General features: G+C 45.6%; 1 protein-coding gene across 1 annotated transcript in view; it reads right to left on the bottom strand.

Moving 5' to 3' along the window:
• LOC119437002 (mediator of RNA polymerase II transcription subunit 27-like) overlaps window positions 1–15,589 on the bottom strand; it is a gene marked incomplete at its 5' end in the record, with an annotated part of 38,011 nt that extends 22,422 nt beyond the window's left edge. The window contains 4 exons of the mRNA XM_049660069.1: window positions 5,378–5,462; window positions 8,931–9,037; window positions 13,019–13,264; window positions 15,491–15,589. Of these exons, the coding sequence (XP_049516026.1) occupies window positions 5,378–5,462; window positions 8,931–9,037; window positions 13,019–13,264; window positions 15,491–15,589 (537 nt within the window). The remainder of the gene's footprint in view (window positions 1–5,377; window positions 5,463–8,930; window positions 9,038–13,018; window positions 13,265–15,490) is intronic.
• Between the last annotated feature and the right edge of the window lie 1,209 nt (window positions 15,590–16,798).

Below are 16,798 nucleotides of genomic sequence, written 5' to 3'. Positions count from 1 at the left end.
CTCACGCCATTATCTCGGCATGGCAGCTGCCACCATCTTTACAGGCTGCGCTGTCGCGTGTTACGACAGCGGTTACGGGTTTTTAGATTTTTTTTTTATTTCGCCAGCCGTGAGGGGAAGGGGGGCAGTTATTATCTTTGCTAATGCCTCCGCCGCGTTGTCAGACTAAACGCCGCACCCAACAGCCGCGTCACATCAGGGAGGAGCTTTGCGCCGATCCTCACTCTCTTGCATGCGTAATCATGCGAACAACAATTAAAATTTGGAGTTGGATATCTCGGAGCACAGACATGCTAGAAGAATTCTTCCAAGTGAAACTGTGTAGAAACACGACTGCCTCTAACTTTTGAATACAAACATACACTTACTGCAGTCAATAAAAACTTAATTATTCAATTTTAGTTAATTCGGCTGCTGACAGCAGTAATTATCTCACTTTGTGTCCCCCTGGCTACACAACTTATTTGCGCAGGTGGTCTTCACGTGCCTCCCAGTGCCTAATTTTAAGAAAGCCATAAAGCTTAATTTTGAACACCCGGTATATCTAGCCTGTATTGTTTCTTAAAATAAAATTTGGGATGATCTGTCGCAGGTTCGTTATAAATGCGTAAGCACGGGTCCGTCTTTGGAGTTCTGTTGGGACACCTTGATTTCCTTAAGAAGATTCTTTGTGATCGGCTGAGACACCTTCGTTTGCTTTGGAGGACTAACTTCCCTATTCTCAAACAGCCCTCGACTCGAAGCTCTTCCTCCACTCCACCTTCTTGAGCACAGCGCCGCCTCTCGAGTGATAAAGACGTGACAATTCTGAAGAATTCCCGTGAATGATCATGGAGTTCAATGACCACTTCTGTAGAGGGATGGCGGTGCTATCTTCTCTCTTGAGTCGAGGTGTTGTGTTGACTTGAAGAACGTTCTTGAATACGGGCGTAACGCTCCGCGCCAACGCGGCAACCACTACGCTGGTTGTTTACGATATGCGAATCACCGCGTATGAGAGAGAGAGCGAGAGAAATAACTTTATTTTGCCCAAAATGTGGTTAGAGGAGGGGGTAATGACTAGAAGCCTCACGACGCCACCTACAAGAAGAACGATGTGGCGTAGTAGCCGAGAGCGTGAGCCAGCATCTTCATGTTTTGTTTCCCACGCGATGTCATCCTTTTACACAAGGCGCGCATCTGCTTCTGTTTCTCTAACCACGCGATGCCATCCTAGGCCCGCGCGCTGGCGGTGACCGCTGACGTCCCGCTCCCCCACTTCGCAGCCGCTGCTCGAGGCATCGCCCCGCTCCGCGAGAACGCCCACTCAGATAAACGGATCCGGCGGCTTTGACCCTACTATGCCTAATGTACGGCAATAAAACTGCGAAGTTACAATGAAAAACTTGTAGCGTACGAACGGTACTATATGCTTCTATTAGATGTCAACGTGTAACTGTGATCACAATGAGTGCTACATTAAAAAAAAAAAGTTGCCTAGGCGTATAGTTCTTAGTTTAGCTGTTAGTTGTTATTATTTATATATGAACACTCCAGCGAGGTCTCTTTCATTAAGCAGGTTGGTCGCGGAACCGATGACAGCAAATGAGGCAACCGATGACACCCCAATGTGGAACTAAGTTGATCAGGCGCGAAGGCGCTCGCGCGGACATCGGCGTGCTTGGCAAAAGGGACGTCCCCTCGTTTATTCGACGTCACCGACGGGACGAGTAAGGCACGGCCGGCGCCAGGAGGTCCAAGGTGTTCATGAGAAAAATTAACTACGGCAACTTCGCGACACCACACCCCTATGGAGTACAACTAAGCTTGTGAGCGAGCTACCTTTACTTCTAAATGGCTGATACCACTGGCACTCACGAAAGATAATTTTGAAGAATGCTGGTGGCCATATTTTTTTTGTGACAGGGCAATCCCCCTATCAGCGAGGGGGCGACACAGAAATCTGAGGGGGGGGGGGGGGGTCAGGACATCCGGACATCTCCCTGGATCCGCGCCTGGATTTAATCATTGACTGAAACATTTTTTGTTACATGATACGCATGGGTCACAATGTACAGTTTAATCCGTTTCCTTGTATCTATTGTTCTAACTAATGTACTACATGTTTGTTTAAATTCTTTTTTTTTTCTTTGTTCATATAGTACTAGGCTTTGCACTATAATACAGTTACTATCTATATATTGATGCATATCTATCTTTTCGTTTTTCCTGTATTTTCATTTTATTATCATGTATTTCGTAATTGCATTTTTCACTTGTCACTGTTGCTTTCTATGTAATTTTCTATGTTTACTGGGTACAGGAGGTCCCAATTCAATCTGACTGTGGGACCTCCTTTTGTATATCTGGACATGTAAAAAATTTTGTGATATAATAAAAATTGATTGATTGATTGATTGATTTAAACCGCGGGTCACCACCGCCATCAGTGAAAGTTGCAAGTTGCCCAAATTGCGGCACTAGCTAGAGTTTTTGTAGGACAGATTGAACGAACTTGATTTTTCAAATAGACACAAATTACAATTAATGCTATTATGCAATGCACACTGGCAGCACAAATCGAAGTGAACCTGGAGGACCAAGAAATGCTATCCACTTGTGCAGCTGTGTTTTTTATGTACAAGAACCCTCCAAATTTCAAGCTTTATTTCAAAACTTTATGCATGGTTTCTTATTAGTCAAACATGAATATCTCCTTCTTGCAAATGAGTGCATGGAGTCTTCTGTTCACTTTCTTAGGATCAAATTGTAATGGAAAAGAGAGTCTGTCTCCATAAAAATGTGCACGTAACTACTAAAGCCACACTTGCACACTATATCGCTCCTGCTCTTTTCTTGTCCGATATCACTATAGCAAGGTAAAATTTTAATCCTTGAAACAAAAGTATGATGACACCACTGTTTCCACTACATCAGAAGAAAAGTTCCTTTGTGCGCTTCAAAGATGTGACTTCTGCTGGTACCAAAGTTATGGACTCGCTACAGCTCAATAACATTAGTGTCTCAACAAATGAAGTGTGAACTGGGGCCTGAAGAGCTAAGCAAAAGACGACGTTTATTCAAATGCAGGTCAAACCTTTTCAATCAATCGTAAGTAGTCAACTAGGCAGTCAATAATTTTGACCAAATGAGGTCCTCCATAGATTGTTATGGCCCGCTTCTTGTTTGGCATCTCTTGTTAGACAGCATCTGGCATAACGATGCCATTTTGAACGTCGGGATTAAATACTTCCAACTGCAGATGTGATCGCATTCCTTTTAGGAGAAGCGTACTTGCAGGGACAGGGCGTGGTGCAACGTTCGATATATTGAATGTGGCAGTGAACGGGAGTTCCGAGACATGGTAGTACAGCGTTATACTTTCGCATGGGATTTCCATGGGTATTTTACAACTGTTCGATACAGACAATAATTCTATATATCCCAGTTTCATATATCTATACGAGGGACAATCCGAAACTAAGTTTCGTCATTTTTTTTAAGGAGAACATGGTACACTAGGTGAAACAAACAATCGCAATAAGAATCCACGCCCGTTGCTGGTTCAACAACGGAAGGAGCGTCAGCGGAGGAGGAATGACGCATGCACACAGCGCCGAAGAAAAGAGAGTAGCAACAGACCAACGTGGCCAAGGTTATTCGAGTACAATTCATGATGGCAGACAGACATGTGCTGACAACGTGGTCGCGAATGGAAGTGTGTGCTGTTATCCGGTATGAATGGGCACGTTGGACACATGTGTTTGTCATCCATGAATGCCTACAGATTGTGTAAGGTGAAGAGGTCATGTTTCGTCACATGGCTGGCTGCTGGTGTTGCATGTTCAGTGAAGGAAGGCAGAGTGTGGAGGATGAGGTTGAAGTGGGCGTCCCTCCACATCCACGAATGAAAACAATATTACTAGAGTACAGGACAAGCCACACTCTTGGGACGTCACTTCCAAAACAATGCTGAGGTGGAGAAAGCTGTGCAACAATTCCTTGCATCGCAGGGCACCGAGTGGTTTTACCAGAGTGGTTTCTTCAAACTAATTAGACGCGACGACAAATGTTTGAATGTTGGTGGCGACTATGTGGAAAAATAGTGCAAGGTGTATAGTTCATGATGCCATGGTGTAATTTTTTTGGCAATAAAGTGTCCCTGACAAAATAAATTACGAAACTTACTTTCAGAACGTCCCTCGTACGTACAGTCTTTCAAAAGTATATGGTGTTGCAACTGGGGGTCCACAAATGTGGGAACTTCACACACCATCGTAGAGTAAGGATCATAGGCCTTGGCCCGACATCCATGACATTCTAGAACACAATGTTTATATATTTACAAAAACTTTTAGCAATGATGCAGAGAAAAAGTTCACTTCAAGTTAAAGCTACTAAACTTTCACAAAGCGTCTGTCTCGTCTTTTATCCCTTCGGTCATCCCGGTCACATCACCTTCTCCCAATCAGGTGTCGGGAAATGAGTGAAAAGATCTTTGGCCAATCCGAAGGTTCACAGCCTTTTCATTCGAGGACAGCTTAGCCCAATACACACACATGGCATGGCGCACGAACGAGGAAAAGGTCATGCACCATGAACACTAAATCCCCATTGTCGAACGATGACAGGGCAGAAAGGCACCATGAGATTGTTTGAAGGAATATCACTTCACAAAATGCCCAAACCCGTTTGACTGTGTCCAACTGGTTGCCATAAATCACCGCAGTTGGAGATGGCTCTGACGAGGGCATTGGCTCGTTTACCATGCCCCTAGCTGTCGCATTCTTTGCGAGTGACTGGTTCCGTGGGGTCAACACACGATCACAACGGGCTATGTTGCCTGCAATTGCCATACTGACTAAATACTGTTTAAAGGAGTTCCTATGGTATGCTATAAACTCCAAGGCCCTGGGAAATTAAAAGAACTCCCATACCAGAAATACCGCAGCACACAGCCGAACGATACATACGGCGAAGGGGCGGAGTAGGCCGTATACTCTTCACAAAGGCTGTATGCATGTATGGTGCCAAGTAAAAAAAGTCTATAAATCACTCTGAAGATATGCCAACTCTTTCTTGAACAATGATACAGAAGGCTCACTAGCACAGGAACAACCACAATTTTCACTTATCAGAAATCTTGCACGTTAGCTGATGCTGGCACGTTCTAAAGATGACGCATTATTTGAAGATAGGGACGTATGTACTAATGGAAGAAAGGCCTAGCCAGGTCGCTACTAGGTGCTCCCTTTAGAGAGTTTGGTAGCTAGGTGTTGCTCGTGTCAGTCATGTGCTCTTTGCATCATAGAAAGGCACCATTTCCTTTTATTACCTTAAGCAGCCTATCTTCACCAACACACAAATGAATTGCATGCATCCCATAAGCAAGCAATACCTGGTCATCATCTGTATAGAAGTCTTCATTAAATGCCTTCACCAGCACCCATTCTATGATCAGGCCACGAAGACACACCAGTGCTCTGTGCTCTCAAGGTCCAGCTCAGTGTAATCTAAGTTGGCATGGAGATGGAGAAAGAAAGGCACACATGTACACCACCTGTACCACCAAAAGCAGCTCAGATTTTTCCACTGTCATGCAGGACACTGGTGCATGAGGAACATGAAAACAAGCTATATTTAAAGGACAAATGCACACCTGCACTTTTGCTGAGTGCAGGTGTGCATTTGCAGGTGTGACAAGCAAGCATGGCAGTTGTCAATTCAAATAAGAATGCTATGGCTTACATTTAGCACCTATTTAATATCATGCTCAATGGGAGGAGCCTAGCTGAGCAGGCAGGTATTGCAACAGTTTTAGAAATCACTATTGCAATGAGCAGGTAATAGCACACATCTTCAGTAAAAAGAGAAAGAGAGAGAGCACCTAATGCACAAGGATATAGCACCACCAAATGAAGACACTCAAACTTTGAAGGTTGCCAAGGGGCATACACAACTATTAAAAAGTACTTAAAGCGGACAGTTGGGCTAGTTGGAAAATCAACCCATTTCATGCATTTCCAGCACTTTAAGAAATAGGAAGAGAAAAGACGCAAGGACAGATAGGACGCTGGACCTACCTGTCCTGTTCTACCTGTCCTTGCATCTTTCCTCTTTTCTCAATTTTTACTCTTTCTTTAAAGCGCTGGAAATGCATGAAATGTCAGTAAAAAGTAGTAGTACCGTATTTTACTGTCTATAAATTTCCCTTCAAAATGGCAGTTTTTTCGAAAAGAAAACGTATATAAGTCACACCAGTGTACAAGACGCACCTGTTCATTGGGTAAGCGATCTTTCAAAAAATTACAGCGACGTTTCACTTCGTGAACGTGGGTCACGTGCAAGCGTATGGGTGCCATTCCTATATAATTGAGATAGCAATGATATGGACACTCCAGGCGCATTTCTGCCTTCATGGTTGCTGCAATGTTCCATATAAATTCCAAGGGTGATAACAATGTCCCCACGCGCCATATGCTGTATGTGCGAGTGAAAGCGTGAGACAGTGAGTCGAATCACACACAAGGGAGGAAAGCGGGAAGGCAGCGCGGGAGGGAGGAGGGGTGGCTTGTACTCTGGTAGCAGCTGCATATAGTTTGCGTAGCGGTGCGCGCCGTATCTTGAAAGCGATCCGCAGATGCAACGACTTCGGGGTAGGTCAACTCGCGGTCGGCCTGCCGCCGCTTGTATTGCTGCTCCGACCTTCTTGCACGGCGCTCGGCAACTCGATCACGAGAACCCGGTACCTCTATAGTGCACACACAACCAGTAGCAATTGCCAAGGAGGTCAACCCAGCATGCTTCGTGTGGCCATAGCATCCAATCCGATTTTGACGGCAGCTTTTTTTTTTTAAGCGTATATAAGTCCCGCCGTTCTATAAGATGCACCGCCGAAAAAAATTCAGGAAAAAAAAGTGACTAATACACCGGAAACTGCAGTAGTCAGGCATCAGATATTGCTACAACTCAGTAATATGTGCTGCCATTCTCCATTTCAAACAATTTTTAAACAAGATTGCTTATTTTTTGTAACAGGAAGCGGCATAACGAGCCTCAAACGATATTCAGATTTCTGTGCTTTCCTGGCTCCTCACATAATCATGAAACATGCTTACAATAAAGTATTACACCCTAAACACATTAACCAACCTTCTTAAAACTCTAGCATGTGAGACTGTGGGGGAAATACTACCCAACGTCTGCTTTAGTGATGCAAAATAAAAGCCAGAAATGAGCTGCAATGGGCATGATAATGATTTCATACTGGCCATTGACATGTAAGCAGCAACATGTGGAGGCTGTTCACAGAGCAGTATTGGTGATTTTGTTAAAGCAAGGACAACATAGTTTTTACCATGTTCTGCATGATTCAATGTCCAGTTTGGTTGGAGTAAGCATTCACAGACATGCACAAGCAGTCTGCTTCGAGAAGAAGAAAACTTTCTTCAATGTCAATTCTAGTCCACGTCATCATCTTTTGTGGAGAGGGCCCTCCCAGGGCCAGTATTTTGTAGCGATGCCTTTCCGGTAATAATGCCTTTTCGCGCTTATTGCGCTTTGTCAGTGGTCAGAGCAACGGTCCACTCGCGTTATCAACGGGATCAGCCGGCCGTGAGCGGTGGATAATAAGACTCGTATAGAATAAGTTATAAGGCATCGCTACAAAATCGCGGCCCAGGTGATGACCAAGTGAAGAGACATGGCTTCTCTCTTTTGAATCCTGCCTCTCACTTCTTACTGTAGCCTCTATTTAAATTCTTTCAGCTTCGTGCTGGTCTATAGATCAGCTGCTGAGCGTGGCATCAGCCAGTCATTGCTATCCAGGTGCATTATTCTTTTTTGTTGCAGCAACCGCAGCAGCGCAATACTATGTCTAGCAAGTCTTGCACAGTTTCATGCGGTATTAGTGGGGAGGCAGCATTTCCCAGTGGTGAAGTTGAGAGCCACAGTTATTTCGTACTCCTCTGTCCTATCTTGCCTATAGCATTTTACCGTTGGAATCATATTTCTTTCACGTCAATGCTGGTTTATAGGTAAGCTGCACAGCGCAGCGCAAGCCTATCATAGCAGCTAGCAGCGTGACCGTGCTTTCCATGCCCAGTATTTTTCTCTTCTGTAGCATCGGTGGAATTGCTGAGAGGTAAAAACCTCCATTTGTTACTCTGTAGGACCAGAGTTCGAATGCACTCAAGGCGTTGCATTTTTTTTTCTTTATGAACACCAAAGCACTTTGGGATTCCTGCGACAAACACTGGCAGACACCAGCATCAGCGGCGGATATCAAAATGACTAGGGGAGTGAGCCCATAACAGTGAGCCCCACTGTAAAAACCATCAACATGACTGTGTAACGTAAAGTACAGCCATACTTGCAAGCTAATTTCAGGTGAGGAATGAATGCTTGAACAGTCAAGAATTACCCGCCGCGGTGTCTTAGCGGCTATGGTGTTGCTCTGCTAAGCACGAGGTCGCAGGATCAAATCCTGGCCGCGGCGGCAACATTTCAATGAAGGCGAAATGCAAAAACGCCCGTCTCCCGTGCATTGGGGGCACGTTAAAGATCCCCTGGTGGTCAAAATTAATCCAGAGTCCCCCACTACGGCATGCCTCATAAAAGATAGATAGATAAAAAACTTTATTGCACACCGAGGGACGAGAGCCAGGTTTTACCCCAACCCCCCCTGCGGGCCGCTCCCACGTTGGGACAGGCAAGGAGTACCTGCCCGCCGCACCATGGGCCCCTTGGATTGCCCGAAGCTGACGGTGACGATCCGTGCTTTTGATGGCGGAATAAAAGCCTTGTCTTGAATTGATTTTCGCCTTGAGTTCCTTGAGTATGTGGGGGCAGTCCCACATCATGTGTTCAAATGTACAAACACACCCACAGTCTGGGCAGTTGGGAAATATATCCATTGTAATGCAGTTTATTGAGAACTTGGAAACGCGAACGTCTCAGTGAGCGTCAGACACCGAGAGCACAAGCCCCTCTTCATCAGCGGGCCGATGATGATACCGCGTCCGTAGGCCACGCCAGTCTTCTTAGCTACAACTGCCCCCTGGAGAAGGAGGAGAGGAAAAGGGGGTCGTAATAGGGTTTAAGCCTCTGGACGTGCACTATCTCGCGTCCACAACGCCTCAAGTCAGCTGATGGCGTTAGCGGCTCGACGACGTAGTTGACTGGCGACGTGGTAGGGACCGTGGTATTGAGCGAGGAGTTTAGAGGATAGACCAGGGGTGCTTGAAGGTATCCACAGCCAGACTAGTGAGTCCGGATGGTAGGTGCAGAGAGGTCGGTCATCATCGCGACGGAATTTTTGGAGACTCTGGTCTTCTGCCGTGAATGAACAGGCCAGCTGACGGCATTCCTCGGCATACTTGGAGGCTTCAGACAGAGGCGTGCCCTCTGATGGGTCAGGCCGGTAGGGGAGAATGGTGTCGAGCATACAGGTAGGTTCACGGTCATATACGAGAAAGAATGGCGAAAATCCTGTTGTGGCCTGTGAAGCGGTGTTATAGGCGTATGTAACATATGGCAAAACGAGGACCTAGTTGGTATGATCCGATGTAACGTACATGGATAGCATGTCGCCCAAAGTACGACTGAACCGTTCTGTTATGCCGTTCGTTTGAGCTGTATAGGTGCGATGGACGGTATGGCACAAGGTCCCCCCCCCCCCCCCCAGAAGGGTGTTAAATACTTCGGAAAGAAACGCAGGCCCTCTGTCACTCAGAAGTTCCCGCGGTGCCCCATGACGCAGTATGAAGTGATGCAGGAGGAAGGACGGAATGTCGCAGGCTGTAGCTGTTTGCAGTGCCGCAGTTTCTGCATAGCAGGTGAGGTGGTCGACAGCGACAATAATCCAGCGATTGCCAGCTGATGTGCATGGAAGAGGGCCGTAGAGATCGATGCCGACGCGGTCGAATGGTCGGGATGGACAAGGAATGGGCTGCAAAGGACCAGAAGGACAAGGAGCAGGAAGTCTGCGTCGTTGGCACACTGTGCACGAGCGAATGTACTTTCACACAAAAGTATACATGCCACGCCAATAAAAGCGGGAGCAAAGCCTGGCGTAAGTCTTGAAGAGGCCGACATGGGCGCATTGCGGATCTGAATGGAGAGCGGAGCATACATCTGTGCACAGATGGCGGGGAATGACTAACAACCATTTGCGGCCGTCGGAAGCGTAACTTCAACAATAGAGAACACCATCCCGCAACTCGAAATGAGAAGCTTGGCGGCCGATAGCGTGTGAAGGGCGTGTTGTTGAAGTGTCAGAAATGCAATCCATAAGTGCCGCAATCCAGGGATCTTTGCGACGCTCCACAGCCATGTTGACGTGCACAGGTGACGAAAACGCCGATTCGATAACTGAAATGCAAGTTGTGGGAATGCGCGACTCACGCGTCCCCTGATGTTGTTTTCCCCGCATGGCTCACGTCTCCTATAGTTCGGCGGCGGTTGTGGTGGTTGCGGCGCATTGCGAGAGATGGCGCAAGTGTCTCGATGCTAGCGCCACCGAACAGCGGGGTGGCTTGGGAGCAAGAGGTCGAAGGCGCTTCCTCTTCGGGTTGGGATCGGTGAGCGATGCGGACGTCCCGCGCGTGCGCCGATCCACGCTTCGCGAGACCGTCTCGTGTGGCTAGGAGGAGGGCACCGGTATGGACTAACACGGATCGTTCGAACGCGCCACCGTTCGCGTGACCGTGCACGTGAACGACTAGGCGATTGTGTCATAGCATGGGGCGAATATATTCGCTTGCCATCCGGCCGCGGTGAGTCGGACTTCCTTGATTTGTCGCGCGCCCATGTGAATGTTCTATGCATAGTAATTTGGCTAGCGTGCATTAGTGTATGAAAGGTGCAATAAATGCCCTTTTGATTGTTTGCACTACTGTGTTGTCGTTCTTTTGTCCCAAGAGCATGTGTGAGACCCCACAAAGTCATGTCACTTGGTGTAGGTGACCGAGAGAGGGCATGCGCGTCGGTCTGTTTATGGCCAGACCGGTAAATGATGCGAGTCGGCACGTAGGCTGGCCGAACAGCTCAATGGGGCTGAACTGACTGCACACACGAGGTGCGCAAGAAGCTCCCCCCAAAAAAAGTGAGTGATGTTTCAATTCCTGAACGCAAGTGACGCGGCTGACGCATCGCCACGTTTCTCCTTCCCTTCTTCACTCAACGCCACCTAGAGTTTCCTCTAGGTGGTGTTGCTTTGCCACAAGCTCAGTGCGCTCCTATGTACTTTCTCCGGCGTGCGATTCTCTTCTCCACCTCCAGATACCAGACGCCAGAAGACCACAAAGTGCACATGGTAGTGCACTTTGAGGTCTTTGGCATGGTGCCGCGTTCGATATAACGAATGTGCTGGTGAACGGGCATTCTATATAAGCGTGCACCAGCCCTATACATTTGCATGGGATTTTCAAGGGGATTTTACAGCTCTTCAATATAGATAATAATTCGATATATGTGGGTACGATATATCTGGGTTCGACTGTATTTCTTTCTTCTTTATTTTTTTTATATTATACCTTAAAGCATACAACGGCAAGTTAAACAATGAACAGCGTGCCTCTTCATCATCGTTCATCGCAGTCATCCCTGGCTCAAGACAGCATGACTGCCAGGTCAATGAGGAAAATCATTTATACCTCCAATGCACCTAGGCAATGCCCCTCGACATCGTTCTTCGCTTCTCACTTTACATTAGCCGAGTTCCAACCAATAAATCGGCTGGTGTGGCAACCAAGGCATGGCTGATGGAATACGAGTTAAGCAGGAAAGCTGCAACTTAAGAGGAGAGTAACGTTTAAACACTTGTAGCTTTTTAAATACATAGTGTACTGTCATAAAATCATTGTGAGAACATTCCGTGAAAATACTCTATAAGGGACCCTATAAGGAAAGACCAGTTTTCAGAGGATGGTCAAGAGGAAAAGGCAGGAAAAAAGAGGACAGTGACACGGCAGCCCCAAGTTAACGACTGCAATGCATTCGATCTTGAAGCTTTTCAGACTTTTCCAGGCTTTGTTCTATAATTGTAAATGCGTATCTGTGTAACATTACACAAACAAGACAGCCCTGCGAATTTTGCAGAACAGAGCCAATGGTTACTGAACCCAGTTTTGGAATATAAAGAGCCCCCTTTTTAAGGGGCCAGCAGACGGATGAGATCTCAAATGTTGTCCTGATGTGTCCACTACAGGATGAATGCCTCTCCAGGCAGTCTCCGGCTTCCCTTTCCCGAGTCATTTAACTGTGTCCGATCCTTAGAATCTCATCGCTCCACACAAAGCTCTGTTGCCCCTGACTGTGTTTTCCTTCTTATAGCACCGAGTCTGTTACTGTAACAAACCATCTGTTATCTCTTCTACACATCACATGAGCTGCCGCCAACTAAATCCACTACTTGCTCTTACTTTTAACTAAAATGTCAGCTACCCGTGTTTGCTCTCTAATCCATGCTGTAATCATCTTATTTTTTAGTGTTACGCCTATCATTTTTCTTTCCATCACTAGTTGCTTCTTCTCAGGTTTCTTTTTGTCATCCCCAAACTAGGCCCCACAGGTTAGCACTGGAAGAATTAAACGATTTTACATTTTTCTTTTCTTTTTTTATGTTGGCTCATCACGTAGAAAAGCCTGCATCAACCTACTTTTATTCATCTGTGTACTTACTTTACTTTCCCGTACATCCAAAAATGCAAAAAAAAAATTAATTCTGGGGTGTTGCATGCCAAAACCAAAATCTGATTGTGAGGCATGGCATAGTGGGGCGCTCCGGACTAAATTTCTCTACCTGGGGTTTTTTAACATGCACCCAATGCACGGCACACAATCGTTTTTCTGCGTTCCGCCCCCATCGGAATGCGGCCACTGCAGCCGGGACCGAAACCTGCGACCTCATGCTCAGCAGTGTAATGCCATAGCCACAGAGCTACCACGGCAGCTTTCAAAATGAACAACTGCACAGCCAAGTACAACACATGAGCTATGGGAGTTACTTTCTACCCCCTCAACAGATTGGCTATAAAACTAAATTTTTACCACTCGTCCCTTGATGCAAACACAGTGCCTTTGAATTTTTGCACTGGTATATTCTCAGCCACATTGGCTGTGAAAATAGCAAGTTCTTACGTACTTTGTCAAACCACCGATATGACTTAACCATGTCTGTATACAAGGATGTCCTGTCCAAAGTAGGATCTTGACACAAGTGGCCAGTGCTTCCAAGATTCAGTGGTGCGATAGGGGAACTAAGCAGCGTAACTGCGGTCTCCAACTTTCTGCAACAAATCGAAAATACATGTAATTGGGGCAAATTCAATACAGCCATATCTAAATCGTTTTAGATTAGGGGATGCACGAGGTAAGAAGCCGAACTCTGCTTAATCTTGCTGGAACCCAAGCTGCTTCTGTACGCAACTTAATTACAGACCATTTGTATACCCTATTCTAAAATTCTCTATGCGTGGCAAATGCCGATCAGATTAAAACAGACAATGGAGAAAATACCACGCAACAAACAGCCTTGTAGTTTCAACTTGTTTTACAGCACTCATAACACTATCAGTCAGCTGGAGAGCTCTAGGAGTACATAAAGACGACAGTGCAACTTAACAGCGGTGCATTCAAGTGCAGCATTTTGCTGGCCACATCAAATTAAAATGATTACCTTAATAAGAGTATCCCCCTGCCTTCCAGCTCAGGGCCTCACACCACACCCAGACAAAAGAAAAGTGCACTATGAGAGTTTTGCATCTAACACTTCTCCTTATTTTGCCTAGTAAGCAGTCAGACAAACGACAATAGGGAGCTTTAAATATAGCGCGCCCAAGCATCTTTGCGCAATCAAAGCCCCATGCCCTGCTTGCATTCTCTTGTACTCCTCTTGCATTTTTAAAAATATATTTTTCCATTCTTTTGTATGCCCAGCACCTAGTGTCCCCCAACTTTGGCTGCACAAAACCTATAGCGCCATATTGGCATCATATTTATTTGGTTTTTGTATGCATTACTGCTATCATCTGTTCATGGTAGTAGTTTACATTAAGTTCAATGCCACCAATAAATCTCATGGTCTAATTTAATAACTCCAGAGTCAGTTCTCACTTTCTTTTTGATTTGAGAATTGGAAAGACTATACAATATACTTAACTAAAGGAATGATAGCACCTTGACTGATTAACCCATCCAGTAGCCGTCATTTCTTTCACTTTGTCTAGTTATATCTCCGCACTTTATATGACCCAGTCAAAAAAAAACAATTGACTCCAATTAGCTTTTCCAATTGGAATCAACTGGGGCCAATATGAACCCAATTGGAAAATGCTTACTTTCAACTGGTTACGATTGGATCAGAGGAGAAACCAATCGGAGTTGTCAATTGAAATGAACTGGACCCAATTGGAACCGATTGGAAAATCCCTAGCTAGTTCCAACTGGTTACGATTGAGTTAAAGTGAAACCATTTAGGGCCGATTGGACTTGCTAATTGGAATCAACTGGGCACATTGGGAAATCCTTACCTCCAATTGGTTACCACTGAGTCAGGGATGGAACCAATCGAGTCCAATTGGACTTGTCAGTTTGAACCAACTAGGCGCACCTTACATTCCCAACTGCGTCTAATTAGACCACCAATAGGAATAAACTAGCTAGAACAAACCAACTGGGAAATCATACGTTCAGTTTATGAACCCATTCAAGGAAACTGGAATGAGTTACAGCTATATATGCATGGAATACTAAGGCTATATAGCAAACCTTTTTCTGACAAAAACCAATTGGTCACGTTCCAGTTGGTTCAATTGACCCAGTTATGTACTAATTTACGATGGAAATTTTCCAATTGGTACCAATTGGAAATTTCCCAATTGGAGTCAACTGCTTTTTTTGACTGGGCACAGCTTCAGAGAAGTTGCAAAAGCGCTTTCGGAGCTGATTAAGCTGGGTCCAAACGGCGCGAGCAGCGTATATGGCTTGCTCTAAAAGCGGGGCTAAATATGTATTCGAAGCTATCCAAACTTTCCGCTCATTTAGGTCTTCGTTTTTTATCTAGCAAATATTTTGAAGCATCGGCTAGTCACGTTTCTGACTCAGTAAGGTTCCTAGGTGCGGTCACTATCTGATCATTTTCTGCCTAATCGCTCGTGCTCAGTTCCGTTAGATTTGTTCTCAGTTCCATTAGATTTCTTCTTGCTGCGCCAAATCTTGAAACGTAGCTGTTCTGCACATTGTAATACCTTGCAGCAAATGCGTATTATCGCTAGTAACTCGTCACGAAACATTCAGCTTCGACCATTCGTGCGCTATCGGTGTATTACCTTCACTTATTGTGCGTATATAGTGCGCATGTATTCAAGTGTGCGCCAATTCACTTATTCTTGACACGTAGGCAAATGAGTGGGCGTGAGTTTCCGCGCTGGTTGGGGTAGAAAGTGTGCAGATACTGTGCGCGAAACCTAACTACGACAGGAAGCGGCCCTCTTTAACGAACAGTACTCACTCTTGCCGACGTACGTACCGAGGCTGAAGCCCTTTCTTTGACGGTTAGCGATACAACGCTGGCGGATGAGCAAATTTGTGTATCCTCGAGGAAAGCCGTTCATGTCAAAATGCCAGAAACATGTAGGGACAGTTGCAACAACTGTCCGCGAACTTGGGCCCACATATTCATTACGTTCCTTAATATGCAAGTCACTATTTTTGCGGCCAACTACTGCACACATCTTCAATCCACATGATTCAATCGAGCGTGATTGGAGCACAGTGCGTTAGCGAAAACTCAGTTGCATTTCCGACAGCTGATCGCACAGAAGCAAGGTAGGAGCGGTAACATAGGACAGTGAGGAGAAACCTCAGCAAACCGCGGTAATGGTTTTGTATTCGTGCGCGGTCGCCGAGGGGGCGTATAATGGATGGATGAATGGATGACGCTAAATCCTTTAAATCGGGCGGTGGCACACGCCACCTAGCCGTGACTATTACCACATTTTGTACTTTGTCTGACTTTGTGGAGGGTGAAATTCACCCCTGCCTTGATTTTAGCCACCAATCAGATAACCTCCGTATGGTTATTTCTACCCGCTTAAAGTCTATTTTGCCTCCACTGTCCCTAAACCCTAATGCTTTGAAAAATCAGCCCCGTTTCTTTGCACTGTAGGGTTAAGCCCTTTCAGCGCCTCCTCTACTCTGAGATGCCTGGCACGTCGGCCGCGCTCCTATTGTTCGTCCGGGACCGCTGTGTTTCTCCGGCTTTCCACGAGGTGGCGCTAACTTCTGACACTACGCACCGCTTGCTCCGCAATAGAAAGTCACTGCTCCAGTCCCTCTCCGAAGGTTTGCAACGCTGAACTGTGAAAAAATTTTGTTCTTCAAGATTTGCAAAGCTCAGCAGAGTGAAATTATGTAGTTTTGAAGACGAAACGAGAAAGTAAATGAAGTAAAATAAAAATAACTGTTTATTTACTGCAGCAGAAGTGCAGGCTAAATATTCTTTGCTAAAAGGGCATGTTGCAGATATTAACGCATTATCACAGAACGGTAATAATTGATGCAATATGAAAAAAGACAAAAAGCATGAATGCAAAGCAAGATCAAATATGGGTTCATGCACATAATGCTACGGAAATTATGAACAAAGAAGAAAAAAAGATTATGTAAACATCTTATGGCAGGAATAAGTATGAGACTGTTTAATGCATATTAGCAGCAGTCCCAGCTATGAAGAAAAATGAAAAAGATTTTTGACAGTTAATGGACGTGCAAAACAGGAAATGGCTTTGCTATCACAAACAATTAAGGGTAGGGAAAT

Source organism: Dermacentor silvarum, chromosome 1 (genome assembly GCF_013339745.2).
Source record: "Dermacentor silvarum isolate Dsil-2018 chromosome 1, BIME_Dsil_1.4, whole genome shotgun sequence".
Taxonomy (NCBI): domain Eukaryota; kingdom Metazoa; phylum Arthropoda; class Arachnida; order Ixodida; family Ixodidae; genus Dermacentor; species Dermacentor silvarum.
The sequence above is the reverse complement of the archived record's forward strand: the minus strand, read 5'-3'. Positions and strand labels throughout refer to the sequence as shown.